This window comes from Macaca mulatta, chromosome 16 (genome assembly GCF_049350105.2).
Source record: "Macaca mulatta isolate MMU2019108-1 chromosome 16, T2T-MMU8v2.0, whole genome shotgun sequence".
Taxonomy (NCBI): Eukaryota; Metazoa; Chordata; class Mammalia; order Primates; family Cercopithecidae; genus Macaca; species Macaca mulatta.
The window spans coordinates 48429907-48446846 of NC_133421.1; the positions used below are offsets into that span (position 1 = coordinate 48429907).

The window sequence follows — 16940 nt, forward strand, 5'->3', positions numbered from 1 at the left end:
CTAGTTATGATAGCATTGATGGCCGGAAGTTGCCCTTGGTTGTGTCTTGATCTAATAATTTTACTTATGAAAATTTGATTTTTTTTTTTTTTGTTTTTGAGATAAAGTTTCACTCTTGTCGCTCAGGCTGGAGTGCAAAGGCGTGATCTGAGCTCACTGCAACCTCTGCCTACCAGGTTCAAGGGATTCTCCTGCCTCAGCCTCCTGAGTAGCTGGGATTACAGGCATGTGCCACCATGCCTGGCTAATTTTTGTATTTTTAGTAGAAATGAGGTTTCACCATGTTAGCCAGGCTGGTCTCGAATTCCTGACCTCAGGTGATCCTCCAGCCTTGGCTTCCCAAAGTGCTAGGATTACAGGCGTAAGCCACTGCACCTGGCCAAAAATTTATTTTAAAAAAATAATTCAACAAAGAAAAAGTTAAAGCTTAGAACTTTTCAGTATGTATGAAATTTTTACATTTTCAGTGTAAAAACCTGTAACCAGCTTAAATGTCAGTTAAGCAAATGACATATCATGGTCCCTATAGAATAATTTGCTGTAAATAAAAATTATACTTATGGCAATAGTACACTATGAAAATTATTTTTTCTACAGTGAACAAATAAGACAGCATACAGACTGACACAATGATTATAGCTATGTTATATAACATTCAAAAATAACTTTGTACTTATGAGTGTGTTTACGTGTGTTAGAAACCAGTGCTGAAGTATAAAAGAAGAAGTAAATAAATCTTTTCAGTAGTGAGGTGAAAGTTTTGACTCTAAATAAGAGGGCTAAATCAGTTGCTCTTGTTTGAAGAAGGGCTTTTAATCAGTGCTGGGGGAAAAGGAAAAAAAAGTATGGCAGTACATTGACCTCTATAAAGACATCAGGTGGTGCTGGGTGCGGTGGCTCACACCTGTAATCCCAGCACTTTGGGAGGCCTAGGCGGGCAGATGGCCTGTGCCCAGGAGTACCAGACCAGCCTGAGCAACATGGTAAAACCCCATCTCTACAAAAAATACAAAAATTAGCTAGGTGTAGTGGTACACACCTGTAGTCCCAGCTATTTGGGAAGCTGACATGGGAGGATTGCTTGAGCCCAGGAGGCGGAGGTTGCAGTGAGCTGAGATCATACCACTGCACTGCAGCCAGGGTGACAGGGTGTCTCAAAAAACAAACAAACAAACAAACTCCAAAACAAACTTTTTTTTTTTTTTTTAATAAAGACATCAGGTGAAAGCTAGAAGGGCAATGGGTGAGTCTGTGTCTTACTGAGAATAAAATATCTAAGCATGGGAAAAGGAGATCATAAGAGGCAAAAAAGGACGGGATACACCTTTGTGCAAAGCTGTAGTAAGGAACACACAAAGCAGAGCTCAGGTGCTTCAGTTAGCTTCCCAGAATTTTTTCAAAAATGCTGAATAAAAAACACCATGTCTACTAAGGAGAGAGGAAAACTTGAAGACATAGTAAAAGCGTATAAGCCTCATTTTGCAAGACTTATTTGCCCCTCACAGGTAAAGCAAAAAGAGGTTCAAGAATCCCAATACACTGAAAGACCTTCTTCAGCCTTGTTTTGTTCTGCATATCACTCAAAAATCAAACGTTGCAAAGGAGTAAGTCTGCTAAGCTGAAGAAGAATTTGAAAGTGTTAGTGCTTCACCATGTTAAAGGAAAGGAAAGCCTGATGCAGGGAAAAAAGGAAGTTGTGCTAAATGCAGTGTGGCGTCCTGGATTGGATCCTGGAGCAGAGAAAGGGCATTAGTGGGAAAGCTTGTGAAATCCAAATAATGTCTGGGGTTTAATAGTAATGCACCAGTGTTAGTTTTGTAGTTTTGAGAAATGCAAATGTAAGATTTGATTAGATTAAATAATATTAGGGAATAAATTTTTTTTTTTTTTGAGACAGAGTCTTGCTCTCACCCAGGCTGGAGTGCAGTGGCACTATCATGGCTCACTGCAGCCTCAATTTCCTAGATTCAGGTGATCCTCTCATCTCAGCCTCCTGGGTAGCTGGGACTACAGGTGCATGCCACCATGCCCAGATTTTTTTTTTTTTTTTTTTTTTTTTTTTTTTTTTTTTTTTTTTTTGAGACGGAGTCTCGCTCTGTCGCCCAGGCTGGAGTGCAGTGGCCGGACCTCAGCTCACTGCAAGCTCCGCCTCCCGGGTTTACGCCATTCTCCTGCCTCAGCCTCCCGAGTAGCTGGGACTACAGGCGCCCACCACCTCGCCTGGCTAGTTTTTTGTATTTTTAGTAGAGATGGGGTTTCACCATATTAGCCAGGATGGTCTCGATCTCCTGACCTCGTGATCCGCCGGCTTCGGCCTCCCAAAGTGCTGGGATTACAGGCTTGAGCCACCGCGCCCGGCCCAGATTTTTTTTTTTGTAGAGATGAGGTTTCTCCATGTTGCTCAAGCTGGTGTTTTTTAAAAAAGGTATGTTAGGCAGGACATGGTGGCTCACCCATGTAATCCCAGCACTTTGGGAGGCCGAGGTGGGGCAGATCACCTGAGGTCAGGAGTTCAAGCCAGCCTGGCCAACATGGTGAAACCCCGTATCTACTAAAAATACAAAAAATTAGCTGGGCATGGTGGCACATGCCTGTAGTCCCAGCTACTTGGGACGCTGAGGCAGGAGAATCACTTGAACCCGGGAGGCAGAGGGTGCAGTGAGCTGAGATCATGCCACTGCACTCCAGCTTGGATGATAGAGTGAGACTCTGTCTCAAAAAAAAAAAAGTAAAAGAAAAAACATGCTTTATGGGAGATGCCTCCTTTTGAATACTGTTGAATACTGTTGATACATCATGCTGTTAATGCTTATCTTTTGACCCTTGCAGGCTTCCAGGAAGCAGATGATAGGTTGGGTCTAGAAGCTTGATAAGAGACTAAAAAAGTACAGTAATACTCTTAAAAAAAAGTATAGGTACAGTATAATAGCCACAAACACCTAGCAACTTAATAGATAAAAGGTAGTAGTTTTGTTTGTTTTCTAAGCCTTATTTGTTGACCATTATAGGGGATGGTTAGTTTCTCGTTTGCCTTTGAATTATAGTAATGCTTCATAATAGATTGTCATCATTGTATTTTAGGTTTCTGCAGTTCTTTTTTGTGTGGAGGGGACAGAGTCTTGCTCAGTCATCTAGGCTGGAGTGCAGTGGTGCGATCTCTGTTCACTGTAATCTCTGCCTTCCAGGTTTAAGTGATTCTCGTGTCTCAGCCTCCCCAGTAGCTGGAATTACAGGCGTGCACCACACCCTACCCAGCTTATTTTTGTGTTTTTAGTAGAGATACAGTTTCGCCATGTTGGCCAGACTGGTCTTGAACTCCTGGCCTCAAGTGATCTGCCTGCCTTGGCCTCCCAAAGTGCTGAGATTACAGGTGCCTAGCCTGCAGTTCTTTTAATAAGTTAAAAACTCTTTTGACCAAGGTTATCAGACACATGGATAATATTCTCTGGGGGTAATAATGTTCTAAAATGTTCTAGTTACCAAGATGTAAGGTTGGTGAAGTTGGAGAGGTATAGTGTTGGCTTTAAGTCACTCTTTGTTTTGAATATCATTAATACTAAAGCTGTAAAATATGTTTATTCAAATGTTTCTGTTTACTATGCAGGCTTACAGTGGAACACCTCTAACAGAAGAAAAGGAGAAAATAGTCTGGGTCAGATTCGAAAATGCAGATTTAAATGGTATGGTTTTAACTTTTTTGGGACATATGAATTGTTTGTTTGGAGTACCTGATTCCAAAAAGAGAGCCTCTACTTTAGTCAGATTACTTTCTCTTATAGTAATTTTTCAGTTTTCAAAATAAAAGGTAGCATGACTACAGTACAGAAACTTTAGAACTAATATTGTGTAATAAGTCTTAAAGTAACTGTAACACAGTGTGTAAGTGTTAAACTTTGATGAAGTTAAAGTGAGTTAAAATTTTCTTAGGCAGAAAAATGGTTTTCTTAAAAAAGGAGTTTTTCATAGCTGCATAGTATTCCATGGTGTATATGTAGGGACATGGATGCAGCTAGAAACCATCATTCTTAGCAAACTATCACAAGAACAGAAAACCAAACACCGCATGTTCTCACTCATAGTGGGAACTGAACAATGAGATCACTTAGACTCGGGAAGGGGAACATCACACACCGGGGCCTATCATGGGGAGGGGGGAGAGGGGAGGGATTGCATTGGGAGTTATACCTGATGTAAATGACGAGTTGATGGGTGCTGACGAGTTGATGGGTGCAGCACAGCAACATGGCACAAGTATACATATGTAACAAACCTGCACATTATGCACATGTACCCTAGAACTTAAAGTATAATAATAATAAAAAAAAAAAAAAAAAAAAAAGGAGTTTTTCAAGTTTGGTCAGTTGTATAGGATTTATAACTGCAAAATCATCATTAGTGTTGAACTTTCTAGGCTTGAAAATTGTTTTTCTCTGAACAGAATTTTATGCTAGTCCAAGTACTTCATATAAGTGGAATCATACAGTATTTGCCTTTTTGTAACTGGCATATTTCACTTAGCGTAATGTCCTCAACTTTCATCTATGTTGTAGTGTGGGTCAGAATTTCCTTCCTTTTAAAGGCTGAATGAGGCAGGGCGCAGTGGCTCATACCAGTAATCCCAGCACTTTGGGAGGTTGAGGCAGGAGGGTCGCTTGATCTTAGGAGTTCAAGACCAGCCTGGGCAACATAGCCCAACCCTGTCTCTACAAAAAATTAAAAAATTAACTAGGCTTGGTGGTGTGTGCCTGTAGTTTCAGCTACTTAAGAGGCTGAGATGGGAGGATTGCTTGAGCCTGGGAGGTCTAGGCTGCAGTGAGCCGAGATTGTGCCACTGCACTCTAGCCTGGGTGATGGAATGCAACCCTGTCTAAAAATAAATAAATAAATAAACTTAAATAAGTAAATAAAAACAATCATTTATAAAAGGCTGGATGGGCTGAGCACTGTGGCTCATGCTTGCCGTCCCAGCACTTTGGGAGGCTGAGGTGGGAGGATCACATGAGGTCAGGAGTTCAAGACCAGCCCGGCCAACATGGTGAAACCTCATCTCTACTAAAAATACAAAATTAGCCGGGCGTAGTGGCGCGCTTCTACAGTCCCAGCTACTTGGGAAGCTGAGGCAGGAGAATCACTTGAACCCAGGAGGTGGAGGTTGCAGTGAGCCAAAATCATGCCACTGCACTCCAGCCTGTGCGACAGAGCGAGACTTCGTCTCAAAAAAACAAAAAACAAAACAAAACAAAACAAAAAAGCAAAAAAAAAAAAAAAAACCGGAGTCTCACTCTGTCGCCCAGGCTGGAGTGCAGTGGCATGATCTTGGCTTACTGCAACCTGAGCCTCATGGGTTCAAGTGATTCTCCTGTCTCAGCCCCCTGAGTAGATGGGATTAAAGGCGCTCGCCATCACGCCCACCTACTTTTTGTATTTTTAGTAGAGACGAGGTTTCACCATGTTGGCCAGGCTGGTCTCGTACTCCTGACCTCAGATGATTCACCCGCCTCGGCCTCCCAAAGTGTTGGGATTACAGGTGTGAGCCACTGCGCCCAGCCTCCTATCTCTTTGAGACTGTACTTTTGAGAATTGCTGGCTTATATAGTAATTTTGTTTTTAATGTTTTGAGGAAACACCATGGTTTTCCTCAGTGAATGTACCATTTTTCATTCCCACCAACAATGTACAAGGGTCCCGAAGTTTCCTCTCTCTCTTTTTTTTTGATAGTAGCCATCTTACTGGGACTGGGTTGTGGTTTTGATTTGGATTTCCCTAATGATTAGTAATGTTGAGCATCTTTTTATGTGCTTATTGGAATTCATTTAGCTTCTTTGGAGAAATGCCTCTTCAAGTCCATTGCCCATTTTTGAATTGTGTGGTTTTGTTTGTTTATTTAGTTTTAGGAGTTTTCTAAATATTCTGGGTATTAATTCCTTATTAGATATAAGATTTGAAAACATTTTCTCCTATTCTGTGAGTTGCCTTTTCCTCAAAGACTTTTCAAATATGAAGCCTTTTTTTCTTTTTAGAGCCACCATCCAGGATGAGAAAGTCTGAGTGTCACTTTTACAGATTGGTTTCATATGAATTTGGGACTCTCTGTTAGCTTATTCTTTCAAATAATAACAATTTGTTGGGCCCTCTTTATGGAGAGTAAAACATTAATTTCTTTTTTTTTTTTTTTGAGACGGAGTCTCGCTCTGTCGCCCAGGCTGGAGTGCAGTGGCTGGATCTCGGCTCACTGCAAGCTCCGCCTCCCGGGTTTACGCCATTCTCCTGCCTCAGCCTCCCTAGTAGCTGGGACTGCAGGCGCCCGCCACCACACCTGGCTAATTTTTTTGTATTTTTAGTAGAGACGGGGTTTCACCGTGTTAGCCAGGATGGTCTCGATCTCCTGACCTCGTGATCCGCCCATCTCGGCCTCCCAAAGTGCTGGGATTACAGGCTTGAGCCACCGCGCCCGGCCTCTACTTTCCATTTCTATGATTTTTAACTACTTTAGGGACCTCACCTAGGTAGAGTAATAGATTATTTGCCTTTTTGTGATTGCCTTATTTCACTTAACATAATTTTCTCAAGGTTCATTCATGTTGTAGCATGTGTCAGAATTTTGTTCCTTTTTAAGGCTGAATCATGCTTCATTATATGTATATACGACTTTTTTTTTTTGAGATGGAGTCTCGCTCTGCCACCCAGCCTGGAGTGCAGTGGCACAATCTCAGCTCATTGCAGCCTCCACCTCCCGGGTTTAAGCGATTCTTCTGCCTTGTCCTCATTAGCATCTGGGACTATAGGGATTTGCCAGCACACCCAGCTGACTTTTGTATTTTTAGTAGAGACGGAGTTTCACTATGTTAGCCAGGATGGTCTCTTGACCTTGTGGTCTGCCCGCCTCGGCCTCCCAAAGTGTTGGGGTTACAGGTGTGAGCCACCATGCCCAGCCTATACCGCATTTTATTTTATTCATTCATTTATTGAAAGACATTTGCATTGCTTCTACCTTTTGGCTTTGTGAACAATGCTGTAATGAACATGGGTGTACAAATATCTCTTCTAGTGGAATTGTATCATATGGCAATTCTTTTTAAAATTTTTTGAGGAACCACTATACTGTGTTCCTTAGGGGATTTTAAATTTTATTTTTAGAGACAGGGTCTCCCTGTGTCATTCGGGCTAGAATGCAGTGAAATGATCACAGCTCACTGCAACTTTGAACTGCTGGGCTCATGTGATCCTCCTGCCACAGCCTCCCAAGTAGCTAGCACTATAGGCACATGCCTCCATGCCCAGCTTATTTTTAAATTTTTTTGTAAAGATGAGGTCTTGCTATGCTGCCCAGGCTGATCTTGAACTACTGGCCTCAAGGAATCCTCCTGCCTCAGTCTCCTAAAGTGCTGGGATACAGGCATGAGCCACTATACTTAGGCTCATAGGGGATTTAAAAATAATCTACTCATGGATCTGGGAAGGATAGGGGCTTCACACTTTTAATCTTTGTCCACTTCTTGTCACTACTTCTTTCTGAATGTTTGCATCTCTTCTTTGACTTCTTTAACAAAGAGAGAGTTGGTGCAGTGGTTACTCAAAGCTCTTTATTCATACCTTTATGATTATATGATACAATCAAAGAGGAAAAAGTATTCATTAGGAGATCCAGATGGCTCAGTCTGAGTCACTCTCCCATTATTGGAATAGTTGCTGGGGCCAAGGATGTAGTACTAGAATTGCTCAGCTGGTCATGTGCCTATCCCTGAGCTTGATGGAGGATAAGATTAGTTACCAGAAAAGAGGGAGTTACAGAGTAGGAAGTGTGTGAGGTATGCAAAGGTAATAGCTGCTACAGCTTGCCCACATTAACATTCTGACATTTTTCTGTCAAATTCTCTAAACGTGAGAATATAGTTTGAATCCCAGACTACATCAAATCAAATTGATGCTGGTTTACTCTAGTATAATGGGAATTGCTTTCTAACCTGTGCAGTGAAATTCTTACCATCCCCTAATCCCATACTTCATACTTGGCCAGTTTTTTTTTTTTTTTTTTTGACAAGAGTCTCACTTTTTCACCCAGGCTGGAGTGCAGTGGCACACACCTGTAGTCCCAGCAGCTCAGGAGATTGAGGTAGGAGAATCGCTTGAGTTCAGGAGTTCTGGGCTATAATGTGCTATGCTGATTGGGTGTCTGCACTAAATTCCGCATCAGTATGGTGACTTCCCAGGAGTGGGGAACCACCAGGTTGCCTAAGGAGGGGTGAACCAGCCCAGTTCAGAAATAGTTAAAACTCCCATGCTGATCAGTAGTGAGATTGCATCTGTGAATAGCCACTGCAGTCCAACCTGGGCAACATAGTGAGACCCCATCTCTAAAAGAAAATGCTTATAAGCTTCTATTGCTCTAGAAGCTTGGGTCCCTTAGATCTGTGGGACAGCTACATGAAGATGCCTTCTAGACATCCTCAAGTAGGTATCCCACAGATGCCTCAAACTCTGATTTCTTTTCCCATCTAATTGTCTCTCCTTAGCAGCTGTGCACTGACCCTACTTACCTTTCAGGTCATTAAAGCCACAGAACTTTTCATGCCTCAGGATCTTTGCATAGGGTATCCTCTAGGTGAAGTGTTGTTTTCTGCTTCTATCATCATTTACCTTTTAGAGTGTACAAAAATGACTGGACAGGCTGGGCGCAGTGGCTCATGCCTATAATCCCAGAACTTTGGGAGGCCAAGACGGGTAGATCACTTGAACCCAGGAGTTCAAGACCAGCCTGGGCAACATGGCAAAACCCCATCTCTACCAAAAAAAATACAAAAAAAATTAGCTGGGTGTGGTGGTATGTCTCTGTAGTCCTAGCTACTCGAGAGGCTGAGGTGGGAGGATTGCTTCAGTCCAGGAGGTCGAGGCTTCAGTGAGCTGTGTTTGTGCCAGTGCACTTCAGACTGGGTGACAGGGCAAGACCCTATCTCTGAATGAATGAATGAATAAATGAGGGAGGGAAAGAGGGAAGGGAAGAAGGAAAAGAAAGAAGCAGATTTGAGAAGAAAGATTCAGTTTTGGCCGGGCTTGGTGGCTCATGCCTGTAATCCCAGCATTTTAGCAGGTGGATCTCCTGAGGTCAAGAGTTCGAGACCAGCCTGGCCAACATGGTAAAACCCCGTCTCCACTAAAAATACAAAAAAAAAAAAAAAAAAAAAAAAAGCTGGGCATGGTGGCGGGTGCCCGTAATCCCAGCTACTTGGGAGGCTGAGGCAGGAGAATTGCTTGAACCCAGGAGGTGGAGGTTGCAGTGAGCCGAGATCGCACCACTGCACTCCAGCCTGGGTGACGGAGTGAGACTCTGTCTCAAAAAAAAAAAAAAAGATTCGGTTTCACTTTACACCTTGACTTTTGAGGTGTGAGTAGAAATCCAGTATCCCTATCCTCCCACCAATTGCAAACAGTTTTCTAAGGAGAGAGCGTATACTGAGTGCAGTCATGGAAGATTCACAGGTAAGTTAAGACTGGACAAGTTTTTGAAGGATGGGTGAATCAAAGGAAGGGAGGACATTGTAGTTGGCTGAAACCATGCAAAAATGCTAGATGTCTCTATAGGAAAGACCGTAAAGTTCAGATTTAGAGGTAGAATTGGAAAAAAGAAACCAGTAAAGAAAATAGGCAGGGTGCGGTGGCTCACACCTGTAATCCTAGCACTTTGGAAGGCTGAGGCGAGTGGATCACCTGAGGTCAGGAGTTCAAGACCAGCCTGGCCAACATGGTGAAACCCCATCTCTACTAAATAATACAAAAATTAGTTGGGTATGGTGGTGGGCACCTGTAATCCCAGTTGCTTGGGAGGCTGAGGCAGAGAGAATTGCTTGAACCTGGGAGGCAGAGGTTGCAGTGAGCCGAGATTGCATAACTGCACTCCAGCCTTGGGGACAGAGCAAGACTCCGTCTCAAAAAAAAACAAAAAACAAACAACAACAACAACAAAACAGGATTCCGTCTCAAAAATAAATAAATAAAACACAATTGATATGTCAGATTTGATGATGTACACAAAAGCACATAGAAACTTATAAACAACATTTATTTATTTGTTTATGAGATGGAGTCTCATTCTGTCCCTTAGGCTGGGGTATAGTGGCACAAACTTGACTCACTGCAACCTCTGCCTCCTGGGTTCAAGCAGTCCTCCTGCCTCAGCTTCCCAAGTAGCTAGGATTACAAGCATGCACCATCATGCCCAGCTAATTTTTGTATTTTTAGTAATTTTTGTATTTTAGTTTGAGCATGTTGGCCTGGCTGGTCTTGAACTCCTGACCTCAAGTGATCTGCCCGCCTCGGCCTCCCAAGGTGTTGGGATTACAGGCGTGAACCACCACGCCTGGCCAAAAACACCATTTAAATGTCAGGTATAAAAATAATTATGCCCTAGGTACATAATTTTATAATGCTGAATTTTGCTGGGTGTGGAATCATGTGCTATTAACATTGCAACAGTGAATTCCTGTTGAAAGAAAATGGGCATTAAAGAATTACTGATGTATTAGCCATTTAATGGTTTTGATTTTTGTTTTTTGAAATGGAGTCTCGCTCTGTCGCCTAGGCTGGAGTGCAGTGGCGTGATCTCCACTCACTGCAAACTCTGCCGCCTCCCGGGTTCACGGCATTCTCCTGCCTCAGCCTCCCTAGAAGCTGGGACTACAGGCGCCCGCCACCACACCCAGCTAATTTTTTTGTATTTTTAATAGAGATGGGGTTTCACCATGTTCGCCAGGATGGTCTTGATCTCCTGACCTCGTGATCCACCCGCCTCGGCCTCCCAAAGTGCTGGGATTACAGGCGTGAGCCACCGCGCCCGGCCGGTTTTGATTTTTATATTTAAGAGTAGGAAGTCACTAATGCGGGAGATGGAGGTAAAGAGGTATGCCATTATTTGTGTTTTTAAAAGAGCAGTTTGCTGCTGGGAGGTGGGGGTTGCAGTGAGCCAAGATCGAGCCACTGCACTCCAGCCTGGGTGACAGAGAAAGACTCCATCTCAAAAAAAAAAAAGAGCGGTTTTGGCTGGGCATGGTGGTTCACACCAGTAATCTCAGCACTTTGGGAGGCCAAGGTAGAGGACTGCTTGAGGTCAGAAGTTTGAGACCAGCTTGGGCAACAGAGTGAAATCCCATCTCTACAAAAAAATAAAAAAATTAGCCAGGCATGGTGGCGCATACCTGTGGTCCCAGCTACATGGGAGGCTGAGGCAAGAGGATTGCTTGAGCTGAGGAGGTTAAGGCTGTAATGAGTCTTGTTTGTATCATTGTACTCCAGTTTGCACAACAGAGTGAGACACTGTCTCAAAAACAAAAACAAAAAGCAGTTCAACTCTAATGTGAAGTTTGGTGAGCAGTGGTGGATGTAGGAAGCCATGTATGCTTTTGGAGTAGCTGTTGTAGCTGGGACAGGGTGGTGGTGGTGTAAGAGGAATGAAGAGAACAGTTTAGGAAGACACAGGGACTTGGGATAGATTTACTGTTATAGGTGAGGGAGAAAGTGGTTCCTGGCTTTGCCAATGGGATAGTGATGCTTTTCACCAAAATAAGGAACCCTGGAGGAAAATCAGGCTTGGTGAGGAAATCATGATCTTTGAGTGGAATTCGCACTTCTATTGAGACATCCAAACTCCATATTGAGGAAGTCACTAGCAGATACTAATTGAAGCAATGGGTGGAATGAGTTAACCTAGGAGAGGATATATGGTAAGAAATGGAAATTTAGAAATTGGTTTTGAGTAACTCCAGTATTTAGAGACTAGGTAGAAAAGAATGCCACAGCAGAGAGAATGGTGAAGGAGTGACTAGAGAAAGTGGAGAAAAGTTAGAGGATTATCCCTGAAAGACCAAGGGAGAATATTTTAAGGAATACATGGTGACCATTGGTTATAGTTGCTGAGTAGTCTAAAAAGATGTGCTTGGGCCAGGCATGGTGGCTCATGCCTGTAATCCCAGCACTTTTGGAGGCCAAGGCGGGTGGATCACGAGGTCAGGAGATCGAGACCATCCTGGCTAACACAGTGAAACCCCGTCTCTACTAAAAAATACAAAAAATTCCGGGCGTGGTGGTGGGCGCCTGTAATCCCAGCTACTCGGGAGGTTGAGGCAGGAGAATGGCATGAACCTGGCAGGGTGGAGCTTGCAGTGAGCCGAGATCTCGCCACTGCACTACAGCCTGGGAGACAGAGCAAGAGTCCGTCTCAAAAAAAAAAAAAAAAAAAAAGATGTGCTTGAAAATTATCTATTGGATTGAACAACTTAGACATTATTGGTCACCATTAGTGGTGACCAAAAATCACTTGGGAGGAGTGTTAGGGACATTCTGAAGTGGGTTTGGGGTAAATGTTAGATGAAAAATGATGACAGTTGTGAATAACCCAATTAAGGAATTTAGCTTCTAGGAGAGGGGAGGCCGGGTGCAGTGGCTCACGCCTGTAATCCCAGCACTTTGGGAGGCCTAGGTGGGCAGATCACTTGACGTCAGGAGTTTGAGACCAGCCTGGCTAACATGGCAAGACCCTGCCTCTACTAAAAATACAAAAATTAGCTAGGCGTGGTGATGCACATCTGTAATTCCAGCTACTCAGGAGGCTGAGGCACTACAGATGGAGGTTGCAGTGAGCTGAAATCATACAACTGCACTCCAGCCTGGGTGATGGAGTCAGAGTCTGTCTCCAAAAAAAAAAAAAAAGTCAGAGAGAAGATTGATGAAATCAAGTCAAGGAAGAGGAATGTTTATTGCTTTATGATTTTAAAAAACATTTATTGTACAAAATATGGCAAATAATGCAAAAGTATAGATTAGTGAATGAGTTTTTACAAATCCATTGCTTATGTAAACAACACCTAAAAAATAGAACACAGTTGACCCTTTAATAACATAGATTTGAACCATGCAGGTCCACTTTAGTTATACCCAGACTTTTTGGAATAAATACGTTGAAAAATTTTTTGGAGATTTGTGTGACACTTTGAAAAAACTTGCAGGCCGGGCGTGGTGGCTCAAGCCTGTAATCCCAGCACTTTGGGAGGCCGAGACGGGCGGATCACGAGGTCAGGAGATCGAGACCATCCTGGCTAACACGGTGAAACCCCGTCTCTACTAAAAATACAAAAAAATTAGCCAGGCGTGGTGGCGGGCGCCTGCAGTCCCAGCTACTCTGGAGGCTGAGGCAGGAGAATGGCGTGAACCCGGGAGGCAGAGCTTGCAGTGAGCTGAGATCCGGCCACTGCACTCCAGCCTGGGCGACAGAGCGAGACTCTGTCTCAAAAAAAAAAAGAAAAAAAGAAAAAACTTGCAGATGAACCACGTAGCCTAGAAACATCAAAAAAATTAAGAAAAAGATATGAATGCATAAGATGTATAGATACTAACCTATTTTATCATTTACTATAAAATACACACAAATCTAGGCTGGGCATGGTGGCTCATGTCTGTAATCCCAGCACTTTGGGAGGCCAATGCGGGTGGATTATTTGAGGTCGGGAGTTCAGCCTGGCCAACATAGTGACACTCCATCTCTACTAAAAATACAAAAAAAACGCCCAAAAACCAAAAAAACCCACAAAAAACCATTAGCTGGGCGTGGTGGCACATGCCTGTAATCCCAGCTTCTTGGGAGGCTGAGGCAGGAGATGTGCTAGAGCCCAGGAGGTGGAGGTTGCAGTGTGCCAAGATTGCGCCAGTGCACTCCAGCCTGGGTGACAGAGCGAGACTCTGTCCCAAAAAAAAAAAAAAAAAAAAAAAAAGGATGTATCTCTGTCTCTCTTTCTCTCTATGTATATATGTATGTATAGATATACACACACAAATCTATTATAAAAAGTTAAGATGTATTGAAATGTGCACACACACTTAACAGTACGTGGTGCCATCTATAATCATGTAAACGTATAGATGCAGTATTGAATTTTAACTGCATAAAATTAACTGTAGTACATACTGTACTACTGTAATAATTTTGTAGTGACCTCCTGCTGCTGTCGCAGGGAGCTCAAGAATTACAAGTATTCACTTAAAATCATCTCTGGTGAGCAGTTGATGTTTCCAGTAAATTGCTGTGTCACAGTAGAAAGTGATCTTTTTGGATTCTCACCTATTTTGCATCATGTTAATTGTAACACTATAAACCTTGAATAGCACGATGGGTCCCATATGAAGTGCCCACTAGTGATGCTGGAGATTCTCCCAAGAAACAGAGAAGTCATGACATCATGATAAAAAGTTGAATTGATTGATATGTACTGTAGATTGAAGTCTGCAGCTGTGATTGCCCACCATTTCAAGATAAAGGAATCTGGCCTAAGGACTATTGTAAAAAAAGAAAAGGATTTTTTTTTTTTTTCTTCGAGACAGCGTCTTCCTCTGTCACCCAAGCTGGAGTGCAGTGGTACAGTCTCAGCTCACTGCAGCCTCCACCTCTGGGGCTCAAGCAGTCCTCCCAACTCAGCCTCCCAAGTAACTGGGACTCTAGGTGTGCACCACAGCGCCTGGCTAACTTTTGTATTTTTTTGTAGAGACCAGCCTGGGCAACATGGCAAAACCCTGTCTCTATAAAAATTAGCTGAATGTGGTGGCGTGTGCTTATAGTCCCAGGTAGGAGACTGCTTGAGCTTGGGAGGCAGAGGTTGCAGTGAGCTGAGATAGCACATTACACTTCAGCCTAGGCAATGGGAGTGAAACCTTGTCTCAAAAAAAAAAAAAAAATTAATTATGATAAATGCAGCTTTTACAGGGGTGCAGGATGCTGTAAGAAAGAGTTACCTATAGACTCTAATATGATTTGAGAAAAAGTGAAGTCATTATATGACAACTTAAAAGGAAGGTGGTGAAAAATCTAAACTGGAGAATTTAATGCCAGAAAAGGGTGGTTTGATAATTGTAGAAAGAAGTTTGGTTTAAAAAATGTCAAGATAAAAAGAAGCAGCTTCTGCCAACCAAGAGGCAGCAGGGGAGTTCCCACATGCCATTAAGAAAATCATTGAGGAGAAAGGTTATCTGCCTGAACGAGTTTTTAATGCTGACAGAAGTGCCCTATTCTGGGGAAAAAAAGCCACAGAAGACATTTATTAGTAAGGAAGAGAAGTGTGCACCCGGAATTAAGGCTAGGAAGGGATAGACTACCTCTATTGTTTTGTGCAAATGCAGTCAAGTTTATAATCAGGACTGTCCTTATCTATAATGCTGCTAATCCCCCAGCCTTGGAGGGAAAAGATAAACAGCAACTGCTAGTCTTTTCCTTGTATAACAAGAAGACTAGATAGTGGGAACCCTTTTTCTGGATTGGCTCCATTGATGCTTGTTCCCAAAGTCAGGAAGTACCTGACCAGTAAGAGACTGCCTTTTAAAGTTTTTTTTGAAGCTAGGTGCAGTGCTTCACGCCTGTATCTCAGCACTTTGGGGGGCCGAGACGGGTAGATCACTTGAGGTCAGGAGTTCAAGACCAGCCTGGCCGACATGGTGATGCCCCATCTCTACTAGTACAAAAATTAGCCAGGCATGGTGGTGCATGCCTATAATCCTGGCTACTCAGGAGGCTGAGGCAGGAGAATCGCTTGAACCCGGGAGGGAGAGGTTACAGTTAGCTGAGATTGAGCCAAAAAAAAAAAAAAAAAAAAAAAAACAAACAAACCACAGTGCCCGTGGCCACGTGAAATCTCATGAATTCAACACCAAAGGTATGGAAGTGGTCTACTTGCCCCCAGACACAGTGTCTCTATCTTGACATAGGCCTCTAGATCAAAGGGTCACACAGAACTTTTAAGGCTCACCACACATGGTACTCTATGGAAAGGATTGTCAACTCTGTGAAAGAGAACGCTGATAGAAATCAGGAAAGTCTGGAAGGATCACACCCTTGAAGGTGCCGTCAGTGTTACAGAAATAACCATGAAAGTCAGCAAGCTTGAAACAATAAATTCCTGCTGGGGAAAACTGTCCAGATGTTTTGCATGACTTACAGGATTTATGATAAGTACCATCAAGAAAGTCATGAAAGAGGGCTGGGCATGGTGGCTCATCCCTGTAATCCCAGCACTTTGGGAGACCCAGGCTGGCAGATCACCTTAGGTCAGGAGTTCGAGAGCAGCCTGGCCAACATGGCGAAACCCTGTCTCTACTAAAAATACAAAAATTATCCAGAAGTGGTGATGCCTGTAATCCCAGCTACTTGGGAGGCTGAGGCATGAGAATCGCTTGAGCCTGGAAGGCAGAGTTTCAGTGAGCCGAGATCATGCCACTGCATTCCAGCTTGGGCAACAGAGTGAGACTTGTCTCAAAAAAAAAAAAATAAATAAATAAATAAAGAAGTTGTAGATATGGCAAAAAAGATGAGAAGTGAAGCATTTCAAGATACCGATTTTGGAGAAATTCAAGAATTAATAGATACCACAGCAGAGAAGTTAAGAGAAGACAGATTGATGGAGCTCAGTGCTTCCAAACCAGTGCCAGATGATGAGGAAGAAGATATAGAAGAAACAGTGCCAGAAGATTGATGTTAGACAGTCTGCCAGAAAGCTTCCAATTGTTTAAGACTGCTTTTGACTTCTTTTAAACATAGATCTTTCTATAATACTGGCACTGAAATGAAAGCAAATGGTGGAAGAAGGATTGGTACTGTATAGAAACATTTTTAGAGAAATTTGCAAAAATGTCAGAGAGAAAGTACAGTATATTTCCATAAAGTTATACTGAGCATGCCTGCCTCTATTGCCTTCCTTTCTACTCTCCTCCACTTCCTCTGTCTCTGTTAACCCTGAGGGAGATGACCAACCCCTCCTATTCTTCCTCTTCCTTAGCCTACTCACTGTGAAGACAAGGATGAAAACTTTTTTTGTTTTGGAGACAGAATTTCACTGTTGTTGCCCAGGCTGGAGTGCGGTGGTGTGATCTTGGCTCACTACAACCTCCACCTCCCGGGTTTAAGCAATTCT

The 16940-nt window shown here is 43.0% G+C and overlaps 1 protein-coding gene and 1 long non-coding RNA gene across 25 annotated transcripts in view; one reads left to right on the top strand and one right to left on the bottom strand.

Annotated features, from left to right (window-relative positions):
- The window catches only part of BCAS3 (BCAS3 microtubule associated cell migration factor), a 712862-nt gene that overhangs the window by 8916 nt on the left and 687006 nt on the right, over positions 1-16940 (top strand). For all 24 annotated transcript variants that reach the window (XR_013406305.1, XR_013406308.1, XR_013406307.1 and 21 more), the window contains exon 4: positions 3605-3680. Coding sequence is in view for 19 of the 24 variants with exons in the window: in XM_077970813.1 (XP_077826939.1) it covers positions 3605-3680 (76 nt within the window). In the remaining 5 variants the exon portion in view is untranslated. The remainder of the gene's footprint in view (positions 1-3604; positions 3681-16940) is intronic.
- On the bottom strand, positions 1189-12231 carry LOC144335470 (uncharacterized). Its single transcript, XR_013406352.1, has 4 exons — positions 12173-12231; positions 10285-10563; positions 9416-9687; positions 1189-1425 (listed from the first exon to the last, which is right to left on the bottom strand). It is a non-coding gene; the product is annotated as an uncharacterized LOC144335470 (long non-coding RNA).